Genomic DNA, 19731 nt, shown 5'->3' on the forward strand with positions numbered 1-19731 from the left:
ACCTGCCTCCCGCACCAGAAGCTCTTTTAGAGCTTCGAAAATGTAATTGCACAAAGGGATGTAAAAACCGATCGTGTGGGTGTTGCAAAAACAATCTTGAATGCACTGACCTATGTAGTTGTAGGGATAATTGTCAAAACAAAAGAGACATTGAAATGTCGACAGATGATACTATGTAAACTTAGTCGGTTAAACATTAAAAGCGAAATATTGTAAAAAATAAATATCTTAATTATTTCAATGTTCACATTTGTGTTTGATATTTTAATAATTAATAATATTTAAATCATATCAGTTTTATAATAATCTAAAACAATGTTGCGGACGTACAGTGCGTCTTAGCGATTTCGATAAAACTTATTAAATATTAGGCTACGGGCTCTAAGTAACACCGAAACTCGGCAACAAATTTCGAAATATTTGCGATATTTTAAATGATTAAAACTAATTGAAAGAGGCCAAAGAATTTTTTAAGACAAGGCCAAATATTTAGTTTAACATGTGTTTAGACTATTTCATTTGAAAAATCGTACTTGGCAAAATTTCCAAAGTACTTAACAGCTGCTACCTGACTATGACCATCCCCCTTGATATTGAAAACTAATGTTAAGTTAAGCATCCCATCTTGATCCATTCCGGGGGATTGAACCCCCAAAACCCTCACTTAAATACGGCCTTGCATTCTAGTCCAATTGCACAATCCAATTTTAGTGTTGAGGTTCCCAGAACAAGAGGAGTGAGATCAACGCGCGGACCGTCATAATTGGAAGGTCACCTTTGTATATTTCGCAACCCGAAGCTGTCGCTGTCGACCCGATCGTATTACCATCCGACAGATTTTGGCGCGGCGTTAAACCGACGGAGAAGGAATAATTGTCTGTGCGACCTTAGCGCGGTTCGAAGGGGGCCGAAATAGAAGACTGAAACTCTCGACACGGTAACCTGAGAATTTTAGCACGGTGTTAGACCGACAGAGAAAGAATATTTGGAGGTGCAACCTTAGAGCACTTCGAAAAAGCAGAAAAGGGGGCAACGAAACTTTCGACAGCGTAACCGGAGGTTTTTAGTGAAGATTTAAACCGATGGAGAAGGAACACTGGCAGTTGCGACCTTAGAGCGCTTCGAAAAAGTATCGAAAAGCCAATTCTTAGAGTTTTATCGGGGTCGCTTTATTGACGGGATACATACAACAACGGGTTAAATGTATCCCGTCTATAAAGTGAACCGGATCGAGTCATTCATAAATTGGATGTCCGAGGCCTGTTCACTCGAGGCCCCGGTAGTCCAATGGTAGTGGCGTTGGGATGGTGACCCAAAGCTTAGGTTGTAGGTTCAATTCCGGTCCAAGGAGGTATGATTTTTCTCAGTCACACTGCGCGGAAGTATTCCTTGGTTTAGAATAAACTTTTATAATTAAAAGATGCCTGTAGAAATGGAGATGACCATGGTGAGAATGTCTAGAAAATGTAAGGGAGTAAGAGCACGTATTTTAGAAATAAATAATCGGCTCTTGATTTAACTTGCGTGGCTCATTATTCCAAATTAGCTGTTGTTCTTGCCCCATCTACAACGCTCGAAATTAGAACTTTTTCGGTGGAAAGATTATTTACCTTTTCATCTTCTTCAACAACACGGGAATTTTAATGGAGTCTTTAAAATTGTCATTTAAAGGTGTTTCTGATACTTGGTGGTCTTAAAGGCTCTTGAAATTAGGTATGTGCTTAAAATTATCCGAAGAAACGAGATAATTGGAAACCACTAGTCTAGAGCAGAGATTAAAAAAAACGTAATAAGTCTCTTGGTGAGAAGTGAAATTTTGCAATCTATTGATAGTTAACAACAGCACTAGGCTATTGACCCAATTAATTTAGTAAATACGATATCCTAATTATTTGGGTCAAATTAATAGCACAACCCTTTATTTGCGCTATTTTTTTTACCAAAGCCCATAATTTTGGGTTATTTAATTTTGCCCAACCATTTGGGCAGTTGTTAATTTACCCAATTTTGGGTTATTTATTTTTGCCCAACCATTTGGGCATTTGTTAATTTACCCAACCATTTGGGCATTTGTTAATTTACCCAATTTTGGGTTATTTATTTTTACCCAACCATTTGGGTAGTTGTTAATTTACCCAATTTTGGGTTATTTATTTTTACCCAACCATTTAGGCAGTTATTAATTTACCCAATTTTGGGTTATTTATTTTTACCCAAATCATTTGGACAGTTGTTAATTTACCCAATTTTGAGTTATTTATTTTTACCCAACTTTGGGCTCTTTTCATTTTGCCCAAATTTATTGGTAGGTGAAATACTGACCCAAAATGTGGGTAACAATTGACCCAAAATGGGTAGAATTTGACCCAACCTTTTTTAGCGTGTATAGATGATGCGTTAAAATCACCAGTGTCATTTTTGTTTTATAGTTTCCATGAAAACCTTGTTGAAGTCTCAAAAAGCGGATGTGGGATAGTTACTTGGCAATGCAGAATGTTACACCAGACTATACAGCGTGATAATACATCGCAGTTGAATACAGCTTCGTTTAGACCTCAAAATTGTTAAATTTTATCTCGAGAGGGGAACAAATATTTGTATTAATCAACTAATTTTTCAATTCAATATTTCATCATTATTTGGCCAAAGTTACTTTACATATTGAAAGTGTTTTAAATTTCGCTCAGCCTTGGCCTAAAAAGAGATTACATTCCAGAAAGTATAATCTCTATATCAGAAGAGGTTGAAATAGATGGTGAACCGGAAATGAGGTTAAGTTTCCGGCTCTACTTTACACACTTAAAACCAAGACAAGAAACGCTATAAGAATTCCATCCAACTATGGCAACGTGAAGTGGACAGAAATCGACTATAGCGACACTAAGTTTGTCCTTAATCAATTATAAATTTGCCCTTTAGATTTTTGGTCTAGATAAATTATGGAATGAATCGTACGCGTTGATTTTATTAACGTCTAGAGTTTTTTTAGTTTTCGACATCACATACACACGAGATCCGGCTAATAAATAAATTTCAGTTTTCGACATCACATACACACGAGATCCGGTTAATAAATAAATTTCACCCATAAAACTTGCGCGAAGTATTTATTTTATAGATGATTTCTGACATTGGATTATTTATTAAATCCAAACCAACTAAAATGAGAGATAACTTTGCACTAATCTACCAGAGTAAAAAAATGTTACTAATCTTTAGTAACAATTAATAAACACTTCGAATTTTGGTTCACACCCTCCTGATAGGCCTGTGGTGGTGTTTGGGTATTAGCTTAGATTAGTATTACAGTGATCTAGCCCCTTAAATGCATCACATTTTTAAGTATTGAAAAAGCAGCCTGATCCCGCAAAGCGATTCAAAAAGTTTTAAGTGAAAATTTGTCCGCTTTCAAAATACTATATTTAAGCACTGAGGTAGTAAATTTTTCTCTGAAATTCGCAAACCTAAAGGATTAAAAATAACCTCGTCAAATAGAATAAAATAGGCGACCACCGAGCTTGGAAATCAAACTCGGAACTGACGTTGTGTTTGTGTCACTTCGGTCACGCGCGGCACCGTTGAAAGAGAAAGCGAGTCCTTGATAAACTGGGAGGATGTAATTTTTTAATAAAATCATTGAGATTCTTTCGACGGAGTTGTCTCGACGGGGGAAATGTTCGCGCGTCGTTTCCAGGTGTAACCCGGCGCTCCTCCCTCTCCTAAGGATGAAGTTGACAGCTCTTGAAACGATTCTCCGGCTGGCATCTTGCCGTCGTCGTCGCGTGAAGAGTGCGCGTTTTAATTAAGCGTCCTTCGAGAAGATTTTCCCTTTTGTTCCTTGTCGCGGGCTGAGATTTTTCCCTTTTCATCTTTCCCGCACTCTCGCCCCATTCACTACGCGTATTTCTATAGCAGAGACTTCGCAATATATATTCATTTACGCAACGTTCTAAAAATATTATCTACCATTAGCGTATCTCATTTATCTATATGTATAACATTTTATTCGTATATTTATAACGTAACGGCGCTAATATCAACTTTAGCACGTACAAATGTTCTTACTTTCGTCAAGAAAAATACATAATGAAGCAGAGCTAAGCGTTTAGATAAGATATATCCGTTTCATTGGTTTTTATCCATAACCGAAAATTGTTCGTTTAAAAATTAATTTTTTTTGCATATTAAATCGGTTTATAACCACGAATTGGAACCCATACCTTTACTTGGAATGCTTATCGCGGCAGATTTTCGTCTCGATGTGGCTGACGGTTTTTTTTGACGTCACTATGTTAACTTAACAAACAACTACGTGAGAGGGGAGCGCGCGCAGATGGAATTTTTTTCTCTCTTAGGCGGAACCAAAGCCGTCAGAGTGATCTTACCATACGCGATACGCCAGGATAAGCATTCCAAGTAGAGGCATGGATTATGTGACTCAATGGAAATGGACCGAGTGGAAAAATTAGTTATTCTACTGATGTATCACTTCGCCATACCGACATTCGAGATAACGACATTCGCTTGGAACCTTATTCTTGTCCCCCTGTCGCTATCAGAAATGTCATAAAAACGAAAATACCGCCAGGTGAGTTGTGACGTCAAAATCCAGTGACGCGCCCCTCTAATCGTCCAATAAGAATCGCACTTATTTATTTCTGTCGGCTGCTGTAATATTTTGGCGTTTGTTTACGTTTTCGCAGTTGTCATTTTTGTTCTTCATTGGTAGTTTTTTTTAAAATAACATTGAGTCGCGCCACTAAATTCTGCGGAAATCTAAAGGTTTTAATTTTAGAATACATGGAGGCTAATGAACGTTTCGTTAGCCGTAAGTTTGATGCAAACTGTACAAATGAGGCGTACAGTACACCGCGATGTCGATTAGACTTGTCCAAAGGCTTAATGCTTGTGGTGGACCGTACTGGAGGTGCAGTATTTTTTTTGGAATAGAAATACTGTTACTTCTATCACTTATACATAAATATTCCAGAGTTTGGCTGACTGGAACTTCCCAAACTAGAACTAAGACAACTGAGGAAGGTCGAGCAAATGTTGGGCAGCTCTCGTTTATTGAGCGGCCTAGGGGGTACATTTGGCCACTACGAAGTACCAGAAGCTGGTTTTGGGGTAAGTATTCTTTCATGAATACATTTCATGCTAACATTTCTTGGTTTTAACCACAGATAATTGAAGAAAATGGATGCGGCATTGGCTACTTTAGATCAAAGTCCCGCAGCTTCTTCACAATGGCTCCTCCATATTCAGTCACTATCGCCCATTCTTCTCCCACTGGCTCCCATTCCCGCAGATCTCCAAGATTTAATCATAGTTCACCAGTAGCGTCTGTGAGTTCTAATCACCCCCAAGGTAAAAATATGTCTCCAGCTGCACGAGGTAAGTAGAAAATCCTTTACTTTAAAAATATTTAAAATTTGTAAAAGATAATTTGGCTTAAACCGTTTAAAGGTCGCAACCAACAAAGGCAACAGGGCCATATTTCTTGAGAAAATAAATTCAAATCTTGATAAGCAAACTAAGATAATGGAAGATCAGTTGGAAACTTGGTGTCATATAGATTCTTTTACGCGGGTATTTCATGGGAGCCGCCGTTAAGATGCTACACGCGAGAGAACGGGTTATGGGGAAAGAAATTTCTATGGTAGAGCTACGTGTAGTACAGTTATGGCGGCTTCCCGTGACGGAAATTGTGGTACTGATCCTGGGTTGGTGAAAACCTGCATAAAAGAGTGTATAGCTAGTTCTCAAAAGAGAATTTGTATTGTATAAACTATTTGAGTTTCATATGCTTAGTTTTAAAACAAAGTAAGTGAAAAATTCAAATTTTTTATTTTGAAGAATCTTTTACAATTTCATTAATAAAGTTTTGAAAAGAGAAATAGTTGTTTTTCTGTTGCCTATACACCCTCATACTGAGAAGTTAATACTTAAAACTTACCTTAGGAATGATCTCTAGAGTTCTTGGTTGCTATATAACTTTTTTCAAAGATATTTTGAAACCATTGTATATGTGGGCATGATGAGTACGCCCAGGAAACTTGGCTTTGACAATCAAAATTACCAAATCACAATCGCAAACCTAAAAACTATGTAAATTTTTGAATGTACATGTATATTATTTATATATATAAATAAAGCTTACCAATTGCACATTTAAGGAATGGTTTCCTTTCCTGTTAATGTACAAATGTTCACGATAATTTGAATCTCGTGAATTTGGAGCAACATTTGCAATGTGCGTACAATCTATTGAGCAATGGCCCCCCGGAAATCTGGTCTTCTCCATAAATCTATACGCATTGTTAAATTAATATTTCTCTGCTATGAGAAGATTTGATAATTACCTCATCTTTGTGGCTTCCCTTTACTCAGTGGAAATTTTATCCATTTTGGGATTAAAATGCTATTTATTGCATCGGTTTCTTGATGCAGACAGCGACTGACCATTGCCTGACTGACATCAAGAAACAAATCTTGGCCAACTGCTTTCTGGTAAGCATAAAATCTAACAGCCACTAACGCCTAATGAACCATATAATTATTAAAACGCTAATAATTACGAAATTTAATTCTTAAATTCATGGCTCACCTTTGAATCTACAGGGAAATCCGTAACTCTTACGTTAGACGCGTTTGACTCTAACGTCGCTTTTAGATGCTCACAAATCTCTATTACTAAATACTTATCTAGGTGAAATAAACTTCTAAACTAATTTTCCGAAAGTTCAAAAGCTTTTGATCTATCTCTTAGAACTCTCTCCCACCCCAAACTCTTCGTTTCTTCCATTTCTGACAGACGCCAAAACTCAAAACATGCGAGCTGTAAAGCAGCCATTTTGAAAATACCGCGATTCGAAGCGAAAAATGACGTCTTAACGACAAAGAAACGCGATTCCGACATCCCCAGCCCTGTCGTTATAATCGCTGGCGATACGGCGATGTCGAAGTGAATTTTGTAGACAAGAATAAGGTTTTCGCCAGTCGATGTCGTTATGGCGATATTTTATCGATTCCGCCATAACGACATGGCTATCGCCAAGACAAGAATAGGCCCCCAGTTCGGAAGGGATAATCTTATTTGCAAAGACGAATGCGGATAAATATTTCTAAGCTCGCGTGATTCGATTTTACGATCAGAATAAATAATTACACGTGCGACGAAAACATGCGTGATATCATTGAGATTCACGCGTTTTAAATTTTAAAACCCTTCCTTTTGACGGTTTTTATTTTCAAGCTCGAATAATTTATTTTAGCGTCTATTGAAAATATTATACAGGGTGTCCTCTAAAACATGAACCAGAGCGAATATCTCAAAATCTACACAGAAAAAACTGTGTTTAGGTTTTGAACACATTTAAATGTTCTATACGTAACACCATTAGAATTTGAACGCTTGAAAATGTTACGAAGACTAAAATGTGCTCTATTGTGAACACATTGCCATTCTCCTAGTGTTATTCCCTTCGAAATAGATGAAAATTGATATCCTAAACACAAAACCTGAACACTTGTTCTGTGAACATGTTAATTCGTGTTCTATAGCGATAAAATCTACATTCGGCTTTACCGCGATTTCCGGCCTCTTATCTAGAAAGTTTCAGAATTCGCGGCAAAAAATCGCATAGGACAGATACGAACGAACACAGTTGACCACTACGAACTTTCTTTCGCGCCTTTGTCGTAAAGTTTGGTAGGTTTTAGTTTATTTACTGACTTGTTTAAACTTAAAAATAGTTTTAGAAACTATTGTACTAGTAATTTACAAATGCAGAATAAATGTTAAAATTTTTACTTTATCCCGCCAAGGTCTAAAGTTTCACTACAAGTGTTAGTGACTACTTTATCAAAGTGTAGAAAACCCTGATCTAATAATTTAAGCTATGTTAACTGAAAAATAAAATAGTTTTTAACAGTTTTTTAGACCATCCAAGAGCTTCGTTTTGTAACTAGTCTTTTAATATTAATAAATATTCAATTTAAAGGTTTTTACAACAGTATAAGGGTCCGGAGATTTTCAATATGTTTACAAGCGGAACATTTCCAGTAACTCATGTACAAAACCTGAACACAATACATTTAGAACACTTTTTAACCCTGAACACATGACATAATAAACACGTTCAAAACCCGAAAATATTTCTACTTGAACACGTTCAAAACCTAACCATATTTCTAATTGAACACGTTCTCCTTTTTGAACACTAGCAGAAAAGTGATGCATGATGGTGTTCATGTATTGTGTTCAATATCTGAACACATTTTTTCTGTGTATTTTAGGTACGAGTTTGAAATTTTCAGGTTCGCATAGATTGTGTAGGGGGAACACCTATTATGAAAATTTCGATGACCTTGAACCTTGTCTTCTTCTTGTGTTGGAATTTTAGTCAGCCCAATGTAGCTTTATTGAAATTTAGAAACGCGGTCGGTTTGTGCGGATGAAGTTAAATAATGAGTAGTTTAGAAAAAGAAAAGGTTGGGGAAAATGACCAATACGGTTCGGTTCAGTGATCGGTTTCCGAAAATGGACCAAGTCGTCGAAGTGGGATTTTCAACCAGCGTTATTATAACCCTTACCAAGCCTAGAAGAGTTAGGCCTAGGCTCAAAAGAATCTGTAGATGCCCTAGAAAAGCTCAACCTGAATTTCAACTATTTTTTTCAATAAACCTGCTTCTTTTATTTGACAATGCAAATTTATTTTAGAACCTGAGTCTCCGAAAACTTCATTAATTTGCATATTAATTGCCTTAACAGCACTTGACAGTATATTGTAGTTCATTTTAGCTCCTAAGCCTTGGTTGTTCAAACCGGTTTGATTACTAAAATAATGACCGTCGGTTTATCAGAAGTAGAGCTAATTGAGCGACGGCATAATCGGCATTGGAGATTCGATGACGTCAAATTAGTGTTGTAAGTCAGAACCTTTTCCGGCAAATGACCGAGCCTTTTTCCGCAAAAAATAAACAATGATTTGTCTAATATATTGTTTGCAAATTGAAATAAAGCGGCATTTTCGCCTCATTTTTTCGAATCGAAAAGTAAAACTAAACCTCTAGACTAGTTTAAACTGATTAACAATATTACACTATTAATGTTTTGTAGTATTTTTACTGATATTAGCCATTTTATATCGATAAAAATTTAAAAACATTAAAAACCCTTAAAAAGTAATTTATGTTCCAATTTTTTATTTTTCCGATTTGCGGAAAACTTTCCGCATTTTATTTTTCCGGAAAATTAACAACACTACTTAAAATATTACGAAGGGTACGGATGACGCAATATCTTGGAAATAAACCGTTAGTGAAGAAATAGAGCTGGTGGCATACTTATGAGTAATTATGTTACATAAGTTATTATTTTTAAATAAATCATCAAGTGTTTCTCGTTGATTAGAAAAAAGTGGACACAGTTAGATACCGCCATCTTGTCTAAAACGCAAAGTCAATTGGAGAGCAGATTAATCCCCTTTTTTAAAGAGTGGGTGACAAAGACTCGTAAAATAGACACAATTAAACCTTTACCAAAATACAGTCAACTTATTGCGGTAATTATAACAATTCTTCGTATATTGTCGCGTGAGGCGGACGACAGTTCGTTCACCTTAGTCCGTAATAGCCGTAATAAGAAAGACAAAGTAGGCGATTAAGGGATTCAATAAAATAAACCATAACCTCCACGAAATAACGCGACCAGGTTGGTCTTCGCTATAGACGAAGGAACAAGGAGGGAGAAGTAGACTTATTGTTAATAGAGCGGGTGCCTCCGCGTAATAGTGATCACGGCACAATGGCGATGGCGAACGCGGCACGATGTAATTTTATTGACTAACGACACGAAACTGCGGAACATTCAATAAACGACTGTCTGATGTCAATCCGGCGACGACAGGCTCGCCGACAGAGTGGTCTCAAAGTATTAACGCCGAAATGGCCGGAGCCACGGCGGGAACGGCGACTGGCAAAAGTAGAAAGCGTTCGGGGGAGACTAAAGTACAAAAAGAAACTCTCGGTTAATCCCTTAAATCACGTAAGAAAATACACGTGAAGTTTTTATAGCCGGTAATATAGAAGTAAAAAAATTGGCGCGGTCGTAAAAGAATTACTAGCCGTGGAAGAGAAAGGAACGGAACTCTCTTCGGTTGGTTCTTTTCGTTCCCCGCAGTCAGCTTGAACGCCTTCCGAGCGCCAATGTTTGCCAAGGGGATTTCCAAATTGTTAGTCGACTTCTTCTCAAACCTTTTGATGGTCGCGCGGGTACCCGAAGCAGACGCTGCCGCGGCCCCGGTATTACCGCGAGACGATGATTGCGCTCTACGTGGCCGAAAGAAAGGAGAGAATAGGGCTGGCTGTTCGAGAGGGAGATTTGGGTATAAGCGTGCCGATAACCCCTTTCCGCGGGCTTTCAGGCAAATGGCTTTTTCACCTCCTCCTTTTTAGCGGATGGCGTATCATGGACGCGAAGGACACTCTCGACGCCCTACCAACGTTGATCACCAAATGCAATCGAGTGATTTGCTTAGAATCACGATCCTCTCGCGATGTTTTCTCATTTGTTTCGCCGCTTCCACTTTAAGGAAAGTCGCCATTCATCAGGCTTTCGCCGTTTTGAATGCTCCACATTATAGGTCGTTTCGGTAATGTGATGGCGGCCGACCCTTTAAGTCTAGGTGGTCCTCCGGGACGTTACGCGATAGACAATGAGTTTCAAACTGGTAAAATGGTTTAGAAATTACATTACGTCTATATACGAAACGCAATTTTTAACCGAAAGACAAACTCGCCAAAGTGTTTATGGTTATGGCGCGGTTGATGTAAGAAATTTACCGAAATATCTCATTTGTTAGAGTCTAGTGCTTTCATTGTTGTTTTAAGAATAGAAGTTTCTAAGGATTTTCACGAAAAAGAACTTTTATTGCGCGTCTTGAACCGTCTTGGAAAATGTCTTATATAATTTTCACCTTTAGTTCGGTGAGAAACGACCACCTTACCAAGTACAGTCAGAGTTCACGGATTATTAAAAGTAAACGTAAGAATTGTTTTAATAAAACATAATATTGAAATTAACAGTTTATTTAATACATTTACATTTTACAAGGTGTTTCAAAAGGTTACGCAAAAATTTTAAGTAGTTGTAGGGGGTGTTTTGAGAAGTATGCCTGTTTTTTCCCCATTTTCCTACGATGAATTAAAAGAGCGCCAGAAAGCTTCAAAGTGTGGCCCCTGGAAGTAGGCTGCAACAAACGCTAAATCAAGCAGCAGAGACTTTAAATACTGTTTAAGTTTACTATTTTACGCTGGTTACCTTGTTTACATAGTCCTTTTTTACCTATCACAAGAACCCAAACCTTAATGTTCGCGTTTCCCTGCTGCTTGGTTTTGCGCTTGTTGCAGCCTGCTTCCAGGGGCTAGTAAGCCACACTTTGAAGCTCTCTGGCACTCTTTTGACTCATCGTAGGAAAATGTGGAAAAAAATTGGCATACTTCTCAACTCACCCCCTACAACTCCTTTAAATCTATGCATAGCCGTTTGAAATACCCTGTATATAAAACTTCGAGTACTATTGACTTAGAAAAGGGGAATTAAATTACGATATTTTTGACTAATATGAAAATATCCAAATTAAAAATAGAAGCAATTTGTTTTTCCGTCCTTAAACTCCTTAAAATGTTGCTTAACCTTTTGAAACACCCTGTATAGACTTTTTAATTTACGTACATCGATTTAAGTTCTAATTATTTTCGCCAAAAGTGATTGTTATAACGCTGGCAAAGTTGTTGATAAAAATATTCGTAAACATATCGTCAAAATGTGTATTTTGGCCTTAGGTGCGTGTCTGGCTCGAATAAAGAAGGTTCGTCGCGTACGCCGCTATGGCGGGCAACGTTTTTACATCCGTGCATGTTCGAAAAAATGCGAAGGGTGGAGGGTAGCTAAATTGCCTCGAGGAAAAACCAACAATATTTAAGAGCTCTTTTCTTTTGTAAAAGTTTTCCAGATGACTAAAATTAGCGAGAATGGCTTTCATTAATTACTCGCAGGCAGGAACAAAAAATATCTCGTTAAAAGTTAATCGATGGAATCGTTAGAACCGTCTGCCTCCATATCTCAGAGTTGACTGACTTTAATGCCCTTAACTAATACTCCTCGCGGAAACGCCTAGGCGCTTATGAACTCCGATGCCCCTTTCAAGTATTTCGTTCAATTTCTCTTCCTTTATTAGATACTACATTTATCTGTAAATTTTCAAAAGAGAGAGGGAGAGAGAGAGAGAGGGAGAGAGAGAGAGAGAGAGTGAGTATAGGAATTTGGAAGCTTGTGTTTAATTAAGGACACAGATCTCATAACACATTCTAGAAGTCTGAAGTGAGAAATTGGACTAAAAAAAATTAAATTATCGAAACAGATGCCCCATCTATTAGACCTGATTTAAAGTAATATCGGAAATTTGTTACGCATCTCGAATGAAAGAAGTATACAAATGAGTAGTGTATCATCGCAGGTTCGAAGCAGATTTTATTTCCAAACCACATCTGGGCTCCAATAGTCCAAGAGCCCATGAGAAAATAAGCATGTGATAAGGTACACGATGGGTCAAGATATTTTTTAATTAGGTTAGTGATTTGTAACAAAGAACTGTTTGTCTTACGGGTCAAGGTGGGGGCTTTCCAGAAATACGAACCACGTGACGTCACTTCCGGTGACCTTGTAAATTGATATGACCTGATATTGGTATCATTCGATTGGTCTCAACGTGCTCTTACCAAATATCGCTAAATTAACCTTCAAATCTGAACCAAACGGCGTATAAGACCAAAAAACTAATTTTGTCTTATACATGTAAATTTGGGAGGGGCTCAAAATTAGTTTTTTAGTCTTATACGCCGTTTGGTTCAGATTTGAAGTTTAATATAGCGATATTTGGTAAGAGCACGTTGAGACCAATCGAATTATACCAATATCGGGACATATCAATTTTCAAGGTCACCGGAAGTGACGTCACGTGGTTCGTATTTCCGGAAAGCCCCCACTTTGACCCGTAAGACAAACAGTTCTTGGTTAAAAATCGCAAACCAAATTAAAAAATATCTTGACCCATCGTGTACCTTATCACATGCTTATTTTGTCATAGGCGCTAAACTTGTTGTCCAAGAACCCAAAACGGAGTAAAATGTAATTGTGACACTGCTATATTGCACTATTTTTTCTTCTGGATTGTATTGTGAAAAATTGACGATAGTAAATGTTTATAGCGAATAACATGAGCAGTATAGGAAGATGCAGTGGCGTAGCCAGGGGGGCACAGGAGGCACATACCCACCCGAATCGTATAGTTGTACTTACAAATCAATTTAATTTAATTTTTTAAATGGTGTTCCACCACTGAACCAAAATCCTGTCTACGCCACTGAGAAGATGGTTCCTTCTCTCTAAGCGAAATATAATGCGCTTCTGGTTATATTTAAAAAGATTATGCCGCAATGAACAAATGAGTATGAGCGTCGGCTAGAGCAGAAGTAAATTTCCTTCGAGTACAAGTCATGTACTATATACTTCTGGTTTGACTATGTTACAGAAAACTTCGGTAACCCCTACAGTTAAACTCTAGGGATAATTGAATTTGGTTCTTGTTAGTATAATATTCTAAAATGATATATAAATAATTCCTTTAAAACAATGCTTAATTTAGAAACTAAACTTATCTTTAGTTTATACATTTGACCATTAAAATATTATAATATTTTTATCTATCTGTGTTAATTGAAGATTACACATGTAGATATTTGAATAACTTTTCAATTGCATATTGATTTATGTGAAAACCAAACTGCGCGATAAAATCATCTAATTTTTCTTGTAAAAAAAAATTTTGAATATAGATCAAAGGTGTCCCAAATTAAGGTGTTTCGAAAGATTTGATTTTCAAGTTTATTTTCCCGCAGCTCTCTATACAAATACGATACAGCGAACTCGAACGAGTACCACCTCAAATTTATCTTCCTTTGAATCTCGAAGGTTGATTCCACGCTGAAAAGTGGAAGGCATCGGCGGATTCTTTTTAAATGGAAATGGAAAAGAACCGCTGGATAATTTTGAGAAAATGTCTCATTCGCGTATGTTTAATTAATGCTCTTCTTAAGGGAACTTTAATAAGTCTTAATTAAGTTTATCACCAAGGTCCCCTCTCGCTCTCCCAGGGAGAGGTGGCTCTACTTGGCGCGGTTAACTTTCCATCTGGAACGGGGTAAAAATCGGAGGATCAATACTTACCCGATCTCAGTCTCCTAAGTAAGTCTTTGTTTGGAGCTTCTGATTGCATTTTTCCGATTTGCAAGGGCTTCGTCGAAAAAAAGAAAAAGCAACTTCCTATTTGAACTAATTTGCCTGAAACCGAGGGCTTGTTAAATTTTTATCCTACCTAGCTAACCATGTAATTAGAATCGTTTACTTTCTCGCTTTGAGTGGTACCATTAAAAATGAACACGGACGTATTAGTGCACCCTTGAGTCTAGCTCGGATGCAATTTTCGACATATTCGCTCTAACTTAGTTATGGTCAATTTATACTCCTAAAGTCTACGATTTCTTACGATTCCAATTTCATTTATTCTCGAAATTCTAATAAAGCTTTTATTTTTTAAACAAATTTGAAGCCATGTATACTCTGTTGCGGTTTAAGAAAGGCAAAATTTCAAGTACATTTAGTGGAAAGATACTAGCACGAATTTCCGGTAAATTGGTTACGGGAATATCGAATTTGGCCTGTTTACGGGTAAATTTCTAAAGGTTCCTGTTATATAATTTTGGGAAAATACCGTCAATTGCGTAATATTTAATAATAATCAGCTAGGCTAATACCCGAGGCACCACCTTTGGCCTAAGTCATCAAGCGACTTTTTAAAGCCATTAATTCAGGGGGCCGGGTTACAATGCGTAGGAGGGTGGTGGACAGCCCTTCATGCCACGCGAGCCAACAGCTCCCTACACTAACTATTACCGTTAACCTCAACAAGATTTTATGAAAGGGGAACCGAAGAGCTCGGGGGAAAACCCCTTAAACCAGTGGGGAAAGAACTTGCAAACTCCACGCGGAAGGAGTGGTTCCGAGTTTTCACACAGTGGCACAAAGTGATAATTAATTAATTAACATTGATAAGGTTTAAGAACAGTTCTAATAATTTATTTTTAATACTACAAGTGAGGCATACCTAATCAAAATTTCTTTTGGCGAGTCCGGGGTAAGTATACAGCAGGTAATGCCGAGATTACCACGTTGACGTACATTAACGTGTGTTTTGATGATAGTTTAGCTACAAAATAATAATCAACGTTAAATATTTATTGATCACTTTGAAATTTACGCAATAGACCGATGATGAAAGTTGCGGGGCCGAAAATTAACATTTTTAGCTGGCAACTCAGCATTTGGACGGAACATCCGTTTCCTTACTTCCGCCTGTATATTTCAATGGCGGTCACGTGGTTCAAAACGTCACAAACAGGATGTTCCGTCCAAAGGTCTCACTTAAGCCTCGTCTGCGGCCCCTCCTTTGTTATGGGTCTATTGAAATTTCTAAATTGTATTAATAGAGCACTCGTAGGAACCTTTAGGAAATCAAAAGAAAATAGGTGAATTCGAAATTCCCGCTACCGATTTACCGGAAATTCATGCTAGTATCATTCCACCAAATGTACTAGATATTTTGCGTTTCTTAACCTGCAACTGAGTGTAATTTTAATTTATTATAAAATAGTTAAATTGGCGTAATCAAGAATGTGTTTAATTATAGTTAGTGAGAATGAAGATGTTTTTTAGCGTTGCTTCCAATCCGTCTGACGGGCTGCCATGATGCTCTTCCCCTTAAAGCTCAATCAGGTAGACTCGCTATCTGATTGTTTAACTGAAACGGACGTCTTCTCACGTCGTTGAAACCTTTTCCCTTCCCCCCTCAAGTGACAGGCGAAAACTAGACCATGGCGCTGGCGAATCACCTCAACGAATTTATTTATCCTTAGTATAAACATTAGTAATATAATACCAATAAGTATGACACTTCCTACTGTTATTACACTATTATGCCACGACTGGAACTGGCAAAGGTATTTGATCGTGCTTGGTATAGTAATATATTTCGCCTTGGGCATATTTAGAGCGAATTAAACCTTGACTGCGCAATAGCTCTGAAAAATCAGTCCGTTGATAATTTTTCTTAATTGTCATACTTAGCGTTATCATTTTACTTATGGTATCAATAAATACATTCTTGAAGTAACGAATGGTTGCTAAAAATATAAAAATAGGCAAGTAAAGTTTCCCTAGTGTTTCATCAGGTTTAAACCAAACCTCTAGGCAACATTGCATAAACAAGTCCAGGCTAACGACTCTCATTTGTATTGTCTTCGTTCCTTGCGCGAAAAATTATAAAGAAATTTGGGAATAAATCAGTAAGGCCTAAAGTTATATTTTCCGTCAGATTCGTGTAAGGGTTAATTTATCTAGGTTGCATTTTCTCTTCGCTTTTGGCTACTGTCTGAAGTGTATATGAATATTTATGTAAATTTTCACGATTTAAAATGCTAAGAAAGTAATTTATTAACAAGTTTATAATTATATATTTTGAGAAAAATTTTTACAATACGAATAAAGAGTTTCATACGGATTTGCGGGAAAGGTGACTCTTCGAATAGCCGTGCCAAAATCGCGGCTATTGTTTATTTTAAAATGTCTTATAATGAAATCAAATTCGTTAATTTATTCGAAAATGTTTTAAAATTTTACAGATATTTATATCTAGAACTGTACAGTAACCCAGTGACTCAATCTCCCGTTGAACCGACCGCGAGTTGTTTCCATAATATAGATCCCATCTTTTTCTCTTGATTTATAACCATTTAAATGACACCTGAAAAGACAATGATGGAATAACGTTAATTACAATGTTTATTATTAACAGAAGTATAAAATATTTCGCTTACGATATAAGTATTCATTTCCCCTAAACTGCTTATGTTATTCGCTTATTAACAGAAGTATATAACACATCGCTTACGATATAAGTATTGTTTTCCCTAAACTGCTAATGTTATTAGCTTATTAACAGAAGAATATAACACATCACTTACGATATAAGTATTCATTAACCCCTAAACTGCTAATGTTTTTCGCTTATTAACAGAAGGATATAACATATCGCTTACGATATAAGTATTCATTTCCCCTAAACTGCTAATGTTTTTCGCTTATTAACAGAAGTAGATAACACATCGCTTACGATATAAGTATTGATTTTCCCTAAACTGCTAAAGTTTTTCGCTTATTAACAGAAGTAGATAACACATCGCTTACGATATAAGTATTGATTTTCCCTAAACTGCTAATGTTATTCGCTTATTAACAGAAGTAGATAACATATCGCTTACGATATAAGTATTGTTTTCCCTAAGCTGCTAATGTTTTTCGCTTATTAACAGAAGTGTATAATATATATATATATATATTACTAAAGTATTAATATCCTTATACTGTTAATGCTATAAGTTTCAAATACGTGTCTTCCTAAGCTTATAATAATTTTTAAAAAGACGTTTATCAAGAAAAATAGTTATAACATCGAGAAAATACGAATTTTAAAGGTCTAGATGTAAACTTATTTCGTAAGAGAGATATTATAAACTTCTGGTATCAAGAGTACGTGGGTTGTAGATCTTTCGATAAAGATATTTTCGGAGTGCTGACCTAAATCTATCTCGTAGGCTACTTTCTGGTTATATTATAGTAAGCTTATTTACCTTATTTTCGTACCCTAATCAAAGCGAGTGATATATTTCTCAGAAAACCGCTTTTATATCGCGATACTGAGAAAAAAATAGCAAAAGTAATTATGTTTCTATTCGGGTGGATTACGCTCGCTATTTCTGCTGTAGGCTTGTTTCTCTTGTATTCGCGTTTCGATTACCGAGGAATAATATCGGGCGCTTCCAAAACGGAAATATACCATTTGGAGGCAAAAGGCTCGTATACATCCGAGGTCGAATGAAATGCCTTATTGAATCCGGATCGAACGCTATACGATTCGAAATAGCGCCATATTCGCGAAAAAGCCCCGCAGACATAGTTATATACGGGTAATTAGTTCCCCGTATGGTCGTGGCGGCTCTCTCAGCGAAAGCAATATAATGAGCGGAGAATAATAAGGAAGACGTCGTATAAAGTTGACGAGTTGGCGTCGCCGATATAAGTGGAAAACACGTATGTATTTTAAGGATAAGCGGTGGGTATTAGAACTCGCCGTTTCTCAGTCGCGCGTCCCGGGCTAAAGCTCCTTTCGCATTTGCGGTTGTTATTGATCATATCGGAGAATATGAGTTTGGCCAGAGCGCTCGACACGAAAATGGCAGGAAAGCCGGCAGAAAGGGGGGAATCGACGAGTTAGGCGGAGAAGAGACGTAAAACTGTTATGCCCGATGTAGCCGGCCGCGGTAATACCCTTCAACATTCGCGGGCTGTGTCGACGCGAGGATTATGGGATTTCGCCACGTTCCTGGCGGGTTATTAAAATGACTCATCTGGTAATGCGCGCGTGGGGGATACAAAACCAGATATCGATAGGGCCCCCCTCCTTTGACATCGGATATTATACCGCCTCTTCCGTCGTCAGCCGAGTTATAAAGACTTGATGGCGGAATTATTACAATAAAAATATGGATTCAGCGGTATTTCTAAAGGGCGGCTTTGCCATTGACACCCTGTTATAAAATCTGTTTCCTGCTCCTAATCTGGTTTGGTTTTTTTCTTATTTGAAGGACTGACTAGTAGTTTTATTTGACACTAAAAATGGTTTCGATAACTCAGCATTTTCCCGTGGTAGGATTCGAAAATAGCAAAAGTTTACACTATAACCCTATCAAAGGTAATATTGATGTAACGCTAGGACTAACGTTATAACTACCAAACTCTCGCAAAGAGATAATAAATTGTACATTTTTTATATTTATTTCATCCTACCCGCCGAGGGGGATTAGAGACCGGAAGCATTCCACTAATTAGGTACCAAAAATTAAATCTAAGAAGCTAATTAGACGGACGGTCCGCAATTTTATTTTGACACTCCTTTCGTTGGGCGCAACTGGCGCATTTACAGCTAGGGTATGTAAAGATACTAACCTTCAATTTCCAAAATTGTAATATATATGTAAGAGAAACTTTATCACAATTATGTAAGCAATCTGGTTCCAGCTGTTTGAGGCACAATTGACTTCTGGAGGACCTGCAACGAACGCATATTTAAAGACACATTTTAAACAACGATTAGGGCGATTATCTAGTATTATAGTGTGTAACAACCAATGATTAATTAAGAACAGTCGTGTCGTCTGACAAACTACAAAGCTCGATTGAAGTAGTATCAGTCTTATTTTTACAAATTTCTGGAAAAAACGAATAATTCATTTTAAAGATTTGTTTCACGGAAAAATGTTTCATAAGACTTGTATTAACTTGGCGCAATATTTCGGATTTACATCAACTGCCAATAATATAAATTGTAATATTTGAATAAAATTGCAGTTATTACAAAACCATTTTTTAGTATATGTAGATCATTTTGAGCAGACGGTTTCACAACTCAACGAATAAATTTGATTGATGCTATAAAGGACTTAAGCTATATTGCTATAAAAATGTATTTTGCAATATAATAAGGAGATATGGAT

General features: G+C 37.0%; 1 protein-coding gene across 1 annotated transcript in view; it reads right to left on the minus strand.

The window, feature by feature from the left end:
• Positions 1-16687: 16687 nt before the first annotated feature.
• Positions 16688-19731, minus strand: part of LOC149933178 (uncharacterized) — a 43580-nt gene continuing 40536 nt past the window's right edge. The window contains exons 4-5 of the mRNA XM_090157240.1: positions 19184-19286; positions 16688-16922 (exon numbers count right to left, since the gene is read on the minus strand). Coding sequence (XP_090013366.1) covers positions 19186-19286 — 101 coding nt within the window. The 3' untranslated portion in view covers positions 16688-16922; positions 19184-19185. The remainder of the gene's footprint in view (positions 16923-19183; positions 19287-19731) is intronic.

This window comes from Leiobunum rupestre, chromosome 8, assembly GCF_980474605.1.
Source record: "Leiobunum rupestre chromosome 8, qqLeiRupe1.1.hap1, whole genome shotgun sequence".
NCBI classification, from domain to species: domain Eukaryota; kingdom Metazoa; phylum Arthropoda; class Arachnida; order Opiliones; family Sclerosomatidae; genus Leiobunum; species Leiobunum rupestre.